General features: G+C 53.2%; 2 protein-coding genes across 2 annotated transcripts; one reads left to right on the top strand and one right to left on the bottom strand.

Annotated features, from left to right (window-relative positions):
- Positions 1-620: 620 nt before the first annotated feature.
- Positions 621-3,344, top strand: CGGC5_v010977 (uncharacterized protein; the record flags this gene model as incomplete). The annotated part of the gene is made up of 6 exons (XM_032037682.1): positions 621-933; positions 990-1,082; positions 1,141-1,188; positions 1,241-2,204; positions 2,257-3,114; positions 3,188-3,344. 6 exons carry the CDS (start codon positions 621-623, stop codon positions 3,342-3,344), a joined length of 2,433 nt encoding a protein of 810 aa, XP_031892777.1.
- Positions 3,345-4,288: 944 nt separating this feature from the next.
- SEPT14 (Septin-14) lies at positions 4,289-5,873 on the bottom strand (the record flags this gene model as incomplete). The annotated part of the gene is made up of 4 exons (XM_066152448.1): positions 4,289-5,357; positions 5,428-5,530; positions 5,596-5,604; positions 5,687-5,873. 4 exons carry the CDS (start codon positions 5,871-5,873, stop codon positions 4,289-4,291), a joined length of 1,368 nt encoding a protein of 455 aa, XP_066008319.1.
- Between the last annotated feature and the right edge of the window lie 11,637 nt (positions 5,874-17,510).

The following is a 17,510-nucleotide window of genomic DNA, read 5'->3' as shown; positions in this document are numbered from 1 at the left end:
TTACTCAGGTGGCGAGAAGGGAAATTCCAGGCTGATTGCTTGCATTGACATCGGCTCTTTTCCAGTTCGCATAGTTCTACCACTTCCAATGGCTGTACATCTAGAAGCTGCGAGTGTATCAATCAGAGTTCAAGCCAGGTACGCCGAGTGCTGTGTACCTGGGTAGTACCCTGAGGTGCCATCCAGAACCTACAAGGCACTTGCAGAAGGGACGAGGGTCAATTAGCCCAACTCCGTACCCCGCGCAAGATGAAGTCGATCTTAGCTTTGAGTGCATCAATCCCGATTTTGAAAAGGAAATAAAGTCATGAAGTGTGATTCCATCCAATCAATCTTTATCAAGCTCAAAGCAACATGCAAAGGTTGGGGGCAGTGGTTCAACTTTAATGAATGCACCTCACAGCTCCCTCTGAATTAAAAGTGGATACCTAAGGCAGTTGCATCATTCCTGGGCACCACCTCTCCATTGGACGGGCGTTCGTACGCGGGAGGCGCCTTACTCGCCAGGGTTAGGGTTAAGCGAATGAGAGTTTGTTTACACTACACCACCAGCTCTCCACCCCCTCGAATGACGCGTTCTCTTCACGATATTTCCATAACGGGCCGCTGCTCATCATAAAATGGTGCTGACGAGGGCAAATCGCGGCGCCAGCGACCAGCCGGCCGAGTCTGGCCGGTCTGCACGCCTGGCGCGTCGCCGCGGGGGCTCCAACGATAACATGGAACGCGAATTGCCGGCCAGGACCAGGGCCAAGGGCAAACAAGTCGCGGTGCCGTCGAGCGATCCGGGCGACGACGAAGAAGACGAAGAGGAGGATGAAGGGGCAGGGTCAGAGGAGGAGGAAATCGCCAAGGGCGAATCGATTGCACGGTTCAATGCGCCGAGAGGAAACCTCGTCAAGTCCATCAGCCCGCCGCCTCAGAGCGAAAGTGGTTGGTCACCCTGAAAATCGAGCAAAACATTTGGATGAACGCTGACGATAGGACAGACATTGCTTCAATCATTGGTTCTCAGAGCGTGTCTGGTGTCCAGAGATTCGCCAACCCTTACGGCGCAACAGCACAGTACACACGTCACTCAAGTGTGTTATCCCTGCAATCCGCACTCATCCTTCACAGCGCAGTGCTCATGCAATCCAGGCGTCCCTAGGCCATTCGGCTCGTCAGCGCCTCTATTCGGTCGTGGAGGTATTTCAATTTTTTGCCCTTGTCATGTCAACATGTTGACCAGAAACCGCAGGTCTACCAGGAAGCCCGGTAAGGGAGGATGACGAGGAAGACGCGCCAGACGAAGGTCGCGGGACCCAAGGGAGCAACCACAACATCAGCCGCAACGAGACGGCGGAACTTCGAGAAAATGCCCTCGACCCCCTTTGGAGCACCACGAACGACCTCGCCAAGTACCTCCTCGAGCCAAAGCCGGACAAGAAGACCTGGAACCAGCTGCTTAAGATCCAGCGCCAGAACTGGGCCAGCATGCAGACCCTCTTCACCAACAGGGACAACGAGTTCCTCATCGACCTACCCGACGTCCTGTCCGCATTGCCCGAGAAGCTCCAGTCGCGCGGACGGGTCATCCTTGCCGCGACGAACGCGACTTCCCTCCAGAATGAGCTCATCAAGACCGTCCAGGGCACCGGCGACCTGCTCGACATCTGCGCCCGCGTCTTCGAACGGCTTGATCAAGACTTTCCCGCCCCCTTCCTCATCTCCATCCCCGACGATCCGTATGAGCTCATCACCAACGAAGTGATCGAGCTGACTCTCGACATCCGTGTCCAGAAGTTCATCGCCCAGCTGAGAGACCTCACCGATCACCCCGTCAGCCCCGCCAACATTGCATCTAACCTCTTCTGCGCGGTCGACGAAGGCGTGGACGGCGAGGAAGCGCTCCGTCACGGGCCATACCAACCCGTCTGCGGCGGCGTCGAGTCCCCCCTGGTATCACAGCGCGCTAGAAGCATCGCGCAGCTGATCGAGGAGAAGACGGTTGTGGAGGCAATCCACATGCTGGAGGACGCGTTCCCCTTCATGACCGAGGACGGGACCGGCCTCTCCGTCGACCTGATGCAATGGACCGCCGACATCATCGGACAGGCACAGGATTTCCTGCGGGAGCCGGCGATCGGGTCAACTATCAGATCCTCTTCTCCTTCCGAATCCCTCGCCTCATCCTCCCAGCAGGAATTTGTCCGCAAGGACGTGTATGTCCCTCCCTCCCTTCCATTGAGTATCCCACCAGCTAACATTCAAAAGTCACGAGAACATCATGTCGAAAACAGTCGTCCAGCATTTGGCCATGCTCCGCCGCCAAGCACCCCAATCCACCGCGTCAACGTCAGCCCCTCAACCTCCTCCGTCCCGCCAACCACCCGCATCCAGCCCCGACGATCTATCCACAGATGGAGACGACATCCTCGCCATAGCCCGGGGCAAGCCGCCCCCCTCTTCCGCCGCCGCCGCCGGACCAAGCACCTCGGCCACGCGGTCCAGCGGCTTCACCCCCGTGAACGGCACCAAACGCCCGTCCGCAACCCAAGACCCCGAAGACCCCTTCGAGAACGACACCCGCTCTCCAGACCCCTCCCGCAGAGCCCAGCTCGACCTCGACAGACAAAACATGCCCCCGCCAGCCTCCCGTCCCCAGAAACGCCAGCGCCTCCCTTCCCACCCGCAACCGCAGCCCTCATCCTCCGCCTCCTCCTCCCGTCCAACTCCCTCCCCCAGCACCAACCCAGCAGCCGCCCCTCCCTCCCCGAACGGAAGCACCAGCAGCGGCGCCCCTCCCCCGTCCTCTGCGGCCTCCACCTCCCTCCTCAGCGGTGAGATGTCCTTCTCCCAGATCCGCGAATCGAACCGCCTGCCGCCCTCCCGCGCCGCCGGCGCCCCGCAGCGCCAGCCCTGGTCCGACGCCGACACCCGCCGCCTCATCCGCCTCATCGAGGTGCACGAGTGCAAATGGGCCGTCATCGCCAGGCGCCAGGACCCCGACTACCGCCGCGGCAGGCAGCCCGACCCCGGCCCCGAGGACACGGAGGACTGCGTCTTCGAGATCCGGCGCGACCAGCAGGCCATCCGCGACAAGGCGAGGAACCTCAAGGTCGACCTGCTAAAGTACGTTACTTCAGCCCCTCCCTTGCCTTGCACCATAGAAAGAAAGCATACTAATACGGCAGAAACACAACAGGGCCGACTTCGCATTATACCCGGGCTTCAACGGCATCGCCCTCGGCAAAAAGGAGCGGGCCGCGCTCATTGCGCGCGGCAAGAACCCTGACCGGCGGGAGGAGGACACCACGCCTGACGGTGTGGTTCACAACACGACTTTTATTCCTGACGAGTAGCGTAGTCGGTGTTGTATGTGCGCATGCATTGGTGATTGGATCATGTCAGCAGGGCTGGAACAGCGTCAAAACTACCAAAATATGCATCATGTTTGTTTTTTTCAGTCGAGTGTATTGATGGCGTTGAGGTGAGTGGTGGTATTGGATCATCAGACGTGTGTCGCGCACAAACAATACACTTCATCACTTGTTCACGAGGCTGCCATATTGTGACAAATAAAAAATTCCGTGAATAGAAATCCGGTCCCTATCAAGACTGCCCTAAGAATATCAACCGACCTCTCTAGGGTGAACGGGGCCCATCACGTCTGCGTCTCGCCGTCCCGGTCATCGCAGGCATTTGCTCCATCTCCACACCACAAAAAACCAATCTGACTGATTACAACCACCACCACCTTGGTTCAGTCTACTACCCCTTCACCGGTCTTGAAAGTCGTAAAAGAAGCGAAGTCGAAAGAAAAGTTGGGTAGAAACTAGACATCATCGCACGCCTTTAGGGCGGCGGCGTAAAGGTATTTTTCGGTGCCAAACGTACAAAAAACCGGATCTCGTTCCTCTATGTGGTGCAGCAACAAAAGCCCAAGAGATGACCGTTTCCCATACCAAAGACCAGAGAGCTAACAGGTAGCGCGCTTGTACGTTGATTTGGCTGAACGGAATCGCAGTGAAAGGAGTCGGTGGATATCGAGGTGGTGTCGTCATGTGAGTCCAGGGCTGGAATGCCGTCGTGATGCCATAGTTTCGGGGGCCTTCCAACCAGAGAAGTTCGTAAGAGTATGTGACAGAGGAAAGACAGGACAAAGGGGGTATGCTGCGCGGTGCTCTCAAATCTCAACAAGTGTAGAAAATATGTGGTCCCAGCCATGAGCAGCTGGAATACTGAAGTAAAGGGTATCGGAAGTTGAAGTGGCGTAGCGGATTTTACGTTGCTCTTGTAAAGCAGTCTATCGTCGACGAGAGTTGGGGCTGTTCTTGAGTCGAGATGTACGCCAACCCTCGTACCATTGCTCCCTGCTGGCCTCACGGAGCTCGGCTCTCCATTCACTGAAGACGGCATCCTTGAGTCTCGTAAAGTCGCAGTGCTCCTCATTGTAGGGGTCCGCAAAGCCCCAGGGGAATTGACGCCCCATAACCTCGGGCTCGTATAAGTCGGGGCTGATGATGGAAAGAGGGAGGAAAGGAATCTCGTCATCCTTCGAATCTTGCTTCGCCTTGTGCTGGCGGATAGACGATCCCGACAGTCGTTTTGATGAGGGAGAAGACGGTGCCTCGCCATCACCGCCCTGGATCGGAAGGTCCTCGTCGCCGTTGTTGCTGTGCTCGTAGCCATCCTCGCCCTCATCTTCCTCGTCAATCTTAGTAGAGTCGTCATCCTCATCCAGGCCGAGGGGTTCGAGGGGGTCCATTCCAGCCTTCTTGATCGTGTCCCAGACCGTCTTCTTGAGGACATTCATGTGCTTGGTAGTAATGGTATCGGCCTTGGAAATGACGGGAATGACAGTCGTCTTGCCCTGGAGGGTGCGGAGAACTTGGAGGTCGAGGTCCTCATCCAGGCCACCGGTGATGTTCGCCGGCGGTGCGTACTTGCCGTTGTGGCCATTAGGCACAGTCTTCACAGCAGCAAGATTGCGGTCCAGACGAGCTGGGTCGAGAACCATGAAGACAGCATGAATGTGGGTATCCTGTACACCAGGCGATCGAATGACCTTCATCTCCTCGGTAAAAGTCTCTTCGAACTTGCTCTCCAGGAATGCTGACATCTCTCTAAGCTGAAGGTCAACCACATTCTTTTCGAGACCTTCCGAGTCCCAGATTGTCAGGCCAACACGTTCGCCGTCGATTTCACTCTCAAGGTAGTGGGGGATGTAATTGCCCGAAGCGGCAGCCCTGGGAGTCGAGTCTTCCTCGGTCTCGGTTCGACGGGATCGTTTCTTGGGCGGCAGAGCCAGAGCAGTCTTCAGGAACTCAAGGAATGAAGTCTTGCCAGCGCCGCGAGTGCCAATGACGAGAATGCTAGAAGATATGGTTAGCTTCCGGTGTCTTCAGATCGAGGGAGGATTGTCTCAGATCGGGTGAGGCTTACTTGAAGGGTGTGGGATCCTTTCTTCTCCGAACCCTTCTAGGGCTGTTGACAGTGCTGACGGCGCTGCTGGCGTAACTGTAGCGACCGCGGTGCGTCATACTCTCTGTACGAGCGTAAGGATCGTAGGCGGGGTTGCTCGTGGGCACAGGTGGTACGGGAGGAACATACCCTCCCGCGCTGAAGCCGGGATCCATCGAAGGACGAGTGGAATAGGCGGTGCCAATGGTATGGTCAGACATGATCGAGGCTTCGTCGGCACGAAGGTCTGAGGGGATGGAGTTGGAGAGCTGGTCATTGCCCTTGTAGAACTCGGGCAGCTTGGGTGGGATTTTGGAGATGGCAGCTTGACGCTGGCGTTCGAGTTCGCGTTCCTGCTGCTCCCTGAGGGCTTGGGCCTTCTTACCGCCCTTCCCCAGGTCGCCGGACTTGGAGCGTCTGAGAAGCATACCGAGACTACTGCGACGGGGCTGTTGGCTCATTGGTATCCAGGGTGTTCAGCATAAAATATTTGTTTCAGCGTCGGGAGCCGCAAACGGAGTGGGCGACTGGCATGCGACTAACACTACCAGCAGCACTTTTTGTCGCGCTTGATCGTTCGATTGCGTGGAGGCGGCGAATGTGGACCGCTCGTACCAACGGGCGTTGAAAAGCGCCGAACTTCGAGTCGTGTGATTTGGTAAATAGCAATATGTCGCCGAGGAGAAAATCCAGGTCGACGTCAGTCACCAAACTCGTGGTTTGGTTTCGTTGGGGGTTTGTAGGTGAAAGGGGGAAGCAATCGGGGCTCCCCTGGAAAGGGTGGAAAAGGGTCAATGACCGAAGAGAATGGGACGATGTGTGGGAAAAGAGCTGATGAAATCAGGTTAGCTACCAATACCCGGATAGAAGGCAATTGCTTGACGCCCAAACACTGCGAACGCTCTTCCTCGACCAACCGCAGACAGCAGCGCAGCGGGAACAGCAGCAGCGTGTCGAGTCGAGCAAGTGTCTCGCCGGGCGGCGCCTGCGAAAAGGTGACAGGGAAATGGCAGCCGGCAGGAGTTTGGGAGACAGCGCGAAAGCAATGCCTCTGCCAATGCTCTGGTCGGGTCAGGTCAGACCAGAGACAGAAACAGAGACACAGGCGGGAACCAATGCCCGGGCCGGCTCCGAGAAGGAATTCTGGGGACGTATGCGTTCCCCAGTGGTGGTCCTGCCGTGGTTGGCCGCGATTGACGGCAGAGGTCGAGGCAGGAGATCTGCCGCCTGCAGAGGGGTCGCGGGACGCAGGTCGCAAGTCGCAAGGAGGGGCGGACAAGCAGCGAATAGGGGCAGGAAGCGGGAAGTGATGACGATGGGATGGGAATGGCGCCGTTATAAGGACTTACCAGTAGGATGCCGAGCTTCAGAGCTGGAGCTTAGGCAGTTTGAAAGCAAATGGTGCTATTCTCGTGGAATTGGCGGCGGCAGAAGAAGCAAGCGTCGGCTCCTGCGATTAAGGTGGATGTGCAATGCTGCAATGGCAATGGCGGGGAGCGCGGTGCGGTGCAGTGCAGAGACAGACGACTGGCCAAACGTCGGACGGATGGTCGAACGGAGCGAGGGTTTCCAGTCGCGCGGCGATGGCAGGAGATCGGACGAAGAGGCGTGGCCGCGCGTGGAGAGGAGGGTCGGAGTCCGTGACCCGCGTGTGTGAGTCTGGTCTGTGGTCTACTGAGCAGACAGACAGGACGAATGGAACGAGGGGGCCGCAGGATTCTGAGACCTGGCCGAGAGCTTCCAATTCCAAGAGACCAAAAAAAGGGTCGAAAGTGAGAGAGATCCGTGGAGGGGATGAGGCGTAATTAAGAGATGGGAATTGCGAAGAACGTGGACCCGGCGGGACGAGACGAGAAGCAGGCGAGGCGGGTCAAATGCAGCTGGTGAGGTCGTGGTATCCGTACGTAGGGTGAAGGCAGGCCAGGTACCAAGGTGCGGTAAGGTAAGGTACGGATGGGTAGGTATGGACCTTACGTATGGATGAGGTGGGCACACAAGTGCAAGCGTTAGCGAGAGTTAAGGCAGGTTGGTAGCGTGTTGGTAGGCCCGGTTCGAGAGTACCTAGGGCAAGCCACTCCAGTCCAGTCCAGTGCAGGTACAGGTGTGCAGGGAGTAAAGGTCGGCGTGGGTTGTGAAATGTGAAGAGCGAGCGAGCAGCCTGGAGCAAGAATGGCGTCGAGAAGAGCAAGCAGGCGCAGTGTCTAAAGTGAGTGAGTGAGTGAGAGTGAGGGTGAGGGTGAGGGCGGGATGGCCAGTGCAGATGCGCGCAGATGGAGAATTGGGGGGTGTTCGAGGAGAGACTGACTGAGAGAGCAAGTGGAGGGACCCGCGACGAGACGAGTGTAATTATGCCAGTGGAGGAGCAGGTGCGATGGATGGGGACAGGATGAGGTCAGTGCAGGGCGCTGCGCGATGCGATTGCAGACCAATGAAATTGCCGACTTGGGTTTGCGCCGACAGCAGCAGCAATGCGATGCTTCCCGCTCTGTTTTTGAGAGATGTCAAGGTGTGCACTGAGTTGGAACGGGTGTAAGGTGAATCAAGGCAACAGGCGCGAAAAGAGCAACAGGAGCAAGACGGACGACACAAGCAGAGTCAGGCAGACAGACAGAGAACCACCGCGAGTGCGACGCAACAGACGAGAACAGGACCTGCCCGTTCCCAGAAGACGAAGCTCCTGCTCCATCCAGCATGTCAGGCGTCCCCCATCGTCCCTCCTCGTCCCCTTCGCCCCATGCTGGATCCAATGTCCCGTCCAATTTGAGAATCGAGAGGGGCTTCGCCGATGGACGATGGACACTGGACAGCACCAACCGGCCACGCAGGGTGCGCACTGAAGTCCTGCCATTCTTGTCATGTGATTGGTTGGCCGACGGGTAGCGCAACACCCTGCAGCCAGAAATTCCCCCGACGCAGGTACAGACGGGGCCGCGCTAGGCTGGGTTGGGGCCCAGGTACCGTCTCCGGCTCCAGCGAGAGACGACACAGAAGAGACGACGACCTCGCCAAACCAGACCAGGGCTCTTCACTCTCCTCACTCTGCTCACTCTCTCTCGCTCCGCATGGCCTGTAACGCAGTCGTGACTCCAGCAGCTCGCTAGCCCAGGGCCCCCAGAGACATTCTCCAACCAGGCGCACTAATGGGCAGCTAATAACGCCATTGGGGCCGCCCGACGCAGCCCAAGCACTGAGATGATGGAGGTCCCCCAGAAACACCGTTTGAACTGTCTGGTTGGTTTCTTATCTAGCTGCTGCTTCTGCCCTGGTGGCTGCTGCTAGCTATCGACCAGGCAAGTAAGTGCCCGGACTCCAACACCAACGGCTTGCGTATTCGCACGCAGGTAAGGTAGCTGCTGTTCACCAGACGCGAGAAGCCGGCTTAAGCTCCCCCAGGCCACATGGCGGTGTATTGCGCCAGTCGAGCTTTGGGAAATCAAGGCTAATGACGAGAGAAGGCGGGCTATCACCAAGTGCTGCCCCCAAGTCCCAACACCGTGTTCATGCATGAGCCGCTACCAACGCAACGCCAACTTCGCCCCGCTACAAGAATCCTTCCCCTGGACCAGGCTGGGAAAGACGGCGAGGGCGTTGGCGCTGGTCGCTCTGTGTTGTTGCTGCTTCGATTTCCCTCATCAGCATTTACACGTCATCTGACTGAGCACCATGATCAAGTTATTCCCAGTATCAATAGTTTGGAAGGCTTGAGGCACAAAAACGAGAGGGTGCCTATCTGGCTTATCTGCTCTTTCCTACCTACCTACCTTTCCTTCTGGACCTTCCATTGCTCCCCTTCCGTCCTTCCTTCCCCCTGAGCACAGGTTTGGGGAGGCTCAGATGTAACAGCACCTGGACGAGACAGCCTCTTTCGAGAGAGGGACCTTCCCTGAATGCAACCGCGGGACAAACTCAGCAAGAACGGGATTTCCCAGTAAGCGGCCACCCCTTAAAATTGCATCCAGGAATTTCGAGCCAAGTTTCCCACGGTCACCTCCACCTCCCTTGTCTTGCCTGCCTACCCGCATCTCCTATCCCCCATCCATTCTCCTGATCCAATTATCTGCCGCCGACTGTGTGAGAGCCCGTCATCTTCTTCCAATTCCCGCGCGTCTGTCACGCGTGCCGCTCACGATACTTTTTTCTTTTCCTTCCTCAACGTTCAATTATCTGCATCTTTCGGACACCCTCAGCGGCCCTCGTCGGGGAACAGACTCTCGTCCGTCATCGACCAGCCGGCGGCCCACGTCTTGGCATCTCGTGTGCGGCTTCCTACATCATCGGTGCTCCGGAGCATAAGATACTAACACAAACACACCCGGCAAACACCAATCTCTTGTCATTGTGTATCCTTACCCGGCACCTTGCCCTGGCACACGAAGAAAGAAAGGGAAAAAAAAAAAGGAAAAAAAAAAGAAAAAGGGTCGTGTGCGGTGGGTTGGTTTAGATTCCAGGCTGCAGGACCCGTGGCACGGATGGAAACGTCTTTGCTCCCGCAAGCGGCAAGCGGCTTTCGAAAGTGTGCCCAGTGCTGTCCCAGGCCATCCACACGCGCAAAATATCGTCGTCATGCCACCAATGACGAGAGGAAACCGACAACTCTGACTGAGTCTAGATTCATCGTCGATCATTGCTACCCACAACTGCCGCTGTCAACCTCAGACTCGCGTCTCTTTTTTTTCCCTCTCAAAGTACGGATACGTCCTCTCGCCAAAGCAGCACAGACATATGACGCTCCTCTCAAAATTTTAAAACATCTCAATTCTCACTTCCGTCTTCATACGATCACGGCCTCTGCGAGCACTGCAACTTGCAGGCAGGCCAAGATAATCTCGCTCCATCTCGCTCCATGGACCCCATCAACGTCCCTCCCGTCCCCTCCCCGTCCCTCAAGCCCTTTGGCGAACTCGATGGGGTCAGTGGAACCCCCGACGCCGAAATGGGCGCTGTTTCACATTAACCACGCGCTCCTTCATGCCATCTCATCCAAAGAAATTCCTCTCAAATTGTCCGAGATCGATCGACATGCTCCAAATTACCTTTTAGCACCGTGCAACAAGGCAAACCCGCTACGACCACCACCTTCACCACCAGACAGCCCAGCACCACTCCCAAAATTCCAGGGGTCCAAAAATTCCTTCTTTTCCTTCTCTCATTTCCGCATCGCATTTTAGCTTGCCCTCCTGCTGAACAGCCGACCACACCGTTGCCTCACTACCTCCAACTCCCGAGATCGTTGTGTGAGACAAGAAGAACAACGTTGTGTTTGTCTCGCACAAGTGGCGCAGACGAGAGAGACATTCCCTCCCGAGAACACAAAGCCCACGATCACACGAGGTATCCGTAGGGCAGGACATCACCCTCTCCTTCGCTAAACCCCCCTAGCCCAAACCTCCCAAGCTTAACTCAACTTCATGCAATTCAAGACATTACGGCCAAATGCGAGAATACATTGCCATATTGCCTCTTGTTATTACCCCCTCTTGACTGCACAGCACACTCACTTCGGAGCCAATGACCCGAAGGTTTGATCAAGTGAAGCCACCCCAGAGCGCAGTCCTCCATTTAAACAAATGCCCGGGAACATCCCGTGAGCCGCAATATCGCGGAAACAGTTTCCGAACCCCAGGAGTTCTGTGCCCAGACGCCCTGCTCCTCTCGCTCGGGCTGCCGCCGCCGCCGCCCCCCTTCACCAATTCGGCCCGCTGGCTTCTGCATCTCCCGCTTGCGCCTTCGTCTTGCATGTAGCTTTCGAGTTAATCCGACTGAGGTAGTCGGACATATGTATATCTGGTAGTCACAGCGCTGTCGGCTCGTCCCTTTGGTTGCCAGTAGCGTCTACTCGCAGTAGGGACCGGACATTTGTACAAGCGATGTCCAGAGGAGGTTCAATACGTCTTACTCATGACAGAGCTTCTGCCGTTTGTCAACTGCCTGTCCTAGGTGTTTGGGGGCTCTTTTCCGGGAGCCCTCAACTCGCATAACACCCTCACACACACCTACGACTTGACAGCAAACATGACACGTTCCGGGCAATTTACACCATTGCACAATTTATAAACAGCCAGGCTCACCCAGCTTGTAGAGAAACCTGGCTCGCCCCCGACTCGACTCGGATAGGGGCGCTCAAGTTTTCCGGACTGGTAATGGCTGGTGGTGGTGGTGGTGTTCACTGTTCGCTTCAGCCTTATGTGTCCCCAACCCGGAGGAAACCGACGGGGTTCGGCAACGGGGCGCGGGGGGTTGTTTGAAAGAACATGCGTGTGTTCTCCCTCTCCCTTGCTCACGCCAGGGGTAAGAAGAATGGTGTCCTAGTCAGCTTTGTGTGTGGTTGTTGTTGGGAGCTCGGGGAGTAGGGAGAGTCGCAAAGGGGCCCAACGAGCCGATAGTAACAACATGCTTGTCCTCGACAGCAAGCTGAAGTGAGAGTGAGAGTTTGTGGCTGATTGAAGAGGCCCGATGATGCGGCCGAGTCCGATGGCTGATTCTGCCTTTCGGGTACGGCGTACTTATTGCCAATACTTGAGCCTCTCTTGGACCCTTCAGGGTTCTGAGATCTCGATCCCTGCATTGCTCAAAAGGGTCTTGTCAACCTCCCAGTTCTTCTCCTTGCTGTAGGATTTTCCTTCGTTTGGCTGAGTAATCTGACGGCTCTAACAACACTTAGTAGACTGTGCTGGCATTACACACATCACTTGTATTTGTTGTATGATTAATTGATGGACCCAGCACGATGCAATAACATGTGTCTCTGGAAACGCAGACTGACCAGTTTCCTGAGCGGCGACAAGCCAGCAAGCCCAAGTCATTGCTCTCAAGGTCTCTGTGGAATAGTGCCGCATGCGTTGGTTTAGGTTGAATACTCCAATGCGGACAGAGTCCAGAGGATGATGAGCTTTGAAGCCACCGTCCGGAGTGCGTCCCGGTCTGGCTTAACCAATCAGGGGTACGTGGGCTAGTATGAAAGACCTCGATCAGACACAACCAGAAGAGAAATTGTTGTCGACAGTGCTGTTTCCCTCCTGTGGCAGGCTTGATATAGTCGGGACTGGTGATCGTCTTGCGCCTTCGACGTAGGCTGCTGGTGTACTTCACCAACTGTGGGCCTTCCACCTCGTCGGAATGAAGTGCATTGTATACAGGGGCGTATCATCAACGACCAGAAAAGATGCTCGACGGCGAAAGAAAACCTGACTAGATTGGCCTAGTATGCTTCGGTTGGTCGTGTTGAGAGGGCCAAGGCTCACAGTAGAGCAATGGAAGAATGCCATATTCGGATTCCGTGGGGGTCCATGCCTTCCAGATTGTGCCCGCATCGATCCTGTGCCAAACTTCCATCTTTTTATACAACCGAATGAGGCAGTTCCCATTGTCCGGCATGAGCAACACATTTCGAAGTGAGAACGGCAGGCTCTCTCGGCTAGTGATGTGCGATTTCACGCATCGTGTTCATTCTTTTATTTAATAGAAGCAATCTCCTTTCCAACATGTAATTCTGCAAAATCACCCCCAACCATAAGTCGCGTTGTGAAAGGCGGACAGCTTCAATGTCTCGAGCCGTTGGCGCAACGCCTCCTCTAAGGATTCTTCGAGCCACCTTACGTCTTCCGTCATCCCATCCATGGTCAGCCTATGCGCTGATACTACTCTCAAGATACCGAACTATAGCGTCACTTTACACATTGAATATATTGAGAAGCTGCCATCGGGGGCTACGGAATTGCCCAAGACCAAAGTCCATCTCGCAGTGCCTCCCGGTAGACATTGGAGACGAGTGGTCGCAGTGTCCATGGGCTTCCCAATGTAAGGTATCTTAGGAAGTATTTATACAAAACATCACTCATCGTGTAAGGTGATGTGCCGACTTTTGCCAGTCTTCGATGCGATATTGCGCCTGGCAGCGTGCTGGACCAGGAGGTTTGACCGAGGCTGATATCTTGTCATTCTGAACTAAGTGATTTCTTGGGCAATTGTTATGGTAGAAGCAAATTATTCCTGCCCAGAGGACTCTCGGGATACTTTACGCAATCTTCTCATAGCACCATCTATCGCCCGGGCCTGTGACAACTGCTTTCCAACCTGGGTTCGCTACTCTCGTGTATCGTTACTTTGCATGTATTCCAGACTGAGTAAGTGAAGGTCAAAGCCCTTCTTCGGGCTCATGGGTTGTGCTACGTATGCAAAATACGTATGTAAACATGGCTAAGATGCTCAGAGTGGTGAGGCGCAACCTGGCAGTACACGCGATTGGGATTCGACAGACAAAGCCCGCTACATTGCCTTCCAGCGGCGAAAATGGACACGACCCATTGCGTTCTAGAGATAAGTACTGGACCTGTCCTTGAAGGCCTCTCAATTACTCTATGTCTGAGGTATAGAGCCGTAGATGCTAGTATTTCAACAAGCCTTGCCGGCACAGGTCGTCTATGGGCGAGCAATGGAGCCTGATGCCTCTATAATGGTGGGTACCTGAACTCGGTAAGAATCGAGAACAATTGCTCGCAAAGTACCTGACACGTCTGAGAGCCGCAGATTCCCAGCTCTCTAATGAGACTTTCTTACCTTTGTCATTATGGTATTCAACCAGCATACTCTCGGGCAGAGGGAAGTCGATCTACCGCAAATGTGGTACGTGACTTGACGACAAGGGCTTCTCGATTCGGGGTCCTTGGTTTGGGCTTACAGACTGGATTGCGCAAAGACTACAGTCGCATTATCAAACAAACGCTACTTTGCATGGGAAATTCGCCATGGGAGATTTCGGCCTAGGATGTTGATTAAATATCTCGACCCGATTCGTCATAGTATGCGAGAAACGCGAGAAAGCCATCATAGTCTCAACGCTGGGACATGAATAATGTAGATAAATGCAATTGACTTCCGGTAATAGATTTGGATGGCCAGCAATTCATGTGTAAGCTCGGAATACCCAGGGTTTCAACGCACTAATGGCAGCTACTGAAAACAATCAATGCGGCTATTCGCAGCTGCCAAGGCGCCGTGGATCTGTCTCGTCCATCGATTGTGTGGTGTGGAACACTTCCAAGTCTGTTGTTTATAGCATGTGCACACTTGTCGCTTGCACTTGTGCGGATTTGTTGTTGATGCTGGCTGTAGGAACCGAAAGGCTCCGAGAGACGATCTTGTACGTTGGATTGACAAAGAGCTTGATTTGCTGGTTGATCAGTGATGTGAAATCTGTTGGGATCTAAATAAGCATTCGTCACCTGCTTTGGAACGTCAAAGAGACACATCAGTATATTCTGCAGCTCTGTTTGTTGAATGAATATTATACAGATTCGGCAGCCCAGAATGTTGCTGCTGTAATAGGCAAACGTACGACTTAAATTCCTTATGAATCTTCGGTCCTCATGATACTGTTCTTGTCGGTGTAGGCCTTCCGCCAGATGTCATGCATCAAAGACACTCGCATGTCAACTGGGCGAATACTTCATTGACAGAAACTCTTGCAAGAGGTACTGGATGCCGATAAACGCTGTCAAGCGGAAGCTGGGGATCAAAATCACTGGTGGCGTTATTGCTAGAGCCTGCGAAACGGGGGTAGAAATCATTAGCGTCTGGGGTTGAAAGAAGTGTTGTATGAGAAGCGTCATTTGCCGCTCCGTTGCTGGCTGATTTTCATATTGCGTAGCTCTTAGAGCTGTTTCCTACTACAAAAAGTCAGACCAAGGGCAGGTAGAACATACCAACAATACTCGAATATCTATAGATACGCCTCATGTAGGATACCTAGGCTGCAGCGTATAAAACACGGCAGTCCGTTATTATATTCAGAGATTCTCAAATCTAATAACTCCACTTCAACTAGTACGACACTGAGCTTATTACAGAACATGATAGCAGTCATCTGAACGCTTTCCACTGTTGTTGTCGTAGTCATCTTAGCCAAGAAGCTTAATCGCTCTTAATCCCAAGGTATTAATGTAGGTTAATCGCCGGACGGAGCTGATGATAACATCTTACAGGCAAAACTTACTGATGTAGCTGTGCCAAAGAACACCTTAGAGGTTAGAGAGCCTAAAGGGGCATTCGCCTGAAGCGTTTCTAGGTGGAGGACAAATTGTCGTTTCTGCTGTTGCTCAAGAACCTCTATAACTTGCTGAGCCTTTTATCTAAGAGCCTCTTCCTCCTCAGAATAAAGGTGATCTGCTGACATTCTAGGCTACGAAGGGTATATCTGCTGAGGCGTTACAATTAAGAAAAGACCAGCAACAATTAAACACAGCAGCTACTTAGATTTCTTGTCTTCATAGTGTATTAATGATGAGTGAACCAACTTACCTACTGACCGAAAGATCAGATTTCTTCACTCTAAAATGAAAGGTTGTAGTCTATTATCTTATACATCCTCTATATCTCATATCATCCTACAGATATTGAGGCAAGAATACTAACGAAGCTAGGTTTTGAATATCGTGAAGGTATTGAGATCACCTGCGCAGTGAGGTACATCATCTGTCACACACCCAGTTCACAAGTTCCTTAAACTCTTGACTCTGGCTTCTAGAATTGCTTTGTGTCTTAGAGTAGCAATGGTGGGAGTATGAAGTGGTCAACGAGCATTCACATGCCGGCGCGGTTTATTTAAAAGACTGATGAGTCTTTGTCACAGACGCTTTCCCAACCGCAAATGAGCTGGTCAACGAAAAATACTCCAAGAAACTGGTAGACTGGACGCGCTGCTAAGACATATTGATGGCATTTTGCAGGCTGAGTACTAAGTGATGAGCAATCGAAAATGGCCTTTGTTGATGTTCCTCAGGTCGCCTTGCCTATTAGGTCCACGCACACAGTTGTATTCTCAAGAGATGTGGCATTGAAATGTAGGAAGGCTGTGATTTGGTCTGTGATGTTGAAACATAATGTGATGTGCGTGAGAACTACCAGGCTTAAATCAGCATGCTGACCAATACGTTCACCGCGCTTTGATTCTTCTGATGGCCAGTCTAAGTTGACATAATAGCAACATTTTTATGTCTATGTTAACTTGAGCAAGAATGTATTGTCTGAATATAGGCGTGATATTCATGATGTTGCAGATTCATTTATAATAAGATAGCTGGGTTATTCCACTTCATCTCACCAGTGAGACTAGGTACGGAATATGACGATTGCTACCTTACCACAGCAGCAAAAGGACCTTGTATCATTATAAAAGACATAGAAGCCAGCGGCTATGGAAAACGTGAGAGAAACACGGAAAATATCTGTGGTAAGAAGGGCAAAGAAGGTCTGTTCGCGCGAGAGGACGAGATTCGCGATATTGTTGCCTAGGTCCCAACAGGCTCAGAAGTTGCTTGTTGGCGGGTAGTCCACATGTCGCCGAACGCAAGTGGCTACTGGCAGTTAGCGGCATATTCAGCTGTAATTTGTACAGTATTCTGTTCGAATACTTATCAGATGAAGCAGACGATGGTCATAGACAGCACACACTGTTGCACACGAAGTATTGTGCATCTGCCCTTACTATAACGGCAAATTTGCGAATTGGCTTGGACTTCTGAAAGGGAGACGACAATTGCTATTGATTCTAAGTCAAAATTTCTATTTTTTCCATTTTATACACCGACTTACTCAACGCGTTTGGGCATTCTCATATGACTAGGTGGCCGGATGTGGACGTGGGACCGCCGAGGGTGGAATCACACTCTGAGAGTATCATCGTATATGTGTAGTATATAAGACGAGGCTTACTTTCGATTCAGACAGAATCCTAACAACACAGAGGCAAATATCCCAGGGATTGTAGTTTATTACTTTGAGGAAGGCTCAACTTCAGCATGAAGGACTGAAAACATCAGTCATATACGTCTTTCTCAAACCACAGGTAAAGACTGCGAAGCTTGCTCCGCCATAGAATACTCAACGGAGGTACACTCTAGGAGACGATGATGAACACCACACAAAATTGTGAGAACTGAAGGCTACGGTGTCCATCAAGGTTCAACCAGGCCTTACCTGAGCTGCCACTCCTGTAAACCACATTGGCCTTCACAGATTTGACAACAATACATCATTGTGAATGAAACCTCATGCTTAGAACATATCTT

Source organism: Colletotrichum fructicola (genome assembly GCF_000319635.2).
Source record: "Colletotrichum fructicola Nara gc5 chromosome Unknown KSG_Nara_v1_contig06, whole genome shotgun sequence".
NCBI classification, from domain to species: Eukaryota; Fungi; Ascomycota; class Sordariomycetes; order Glomerellales; family Glomerellaceae; genus Colletotrichum; species Colletotrichum fructicola.
The sequence above is the reverse complement of the archived record's forward strand: the minus strand, read 5'-3'. Positions and strand labels throughout refer to the sequence as shown.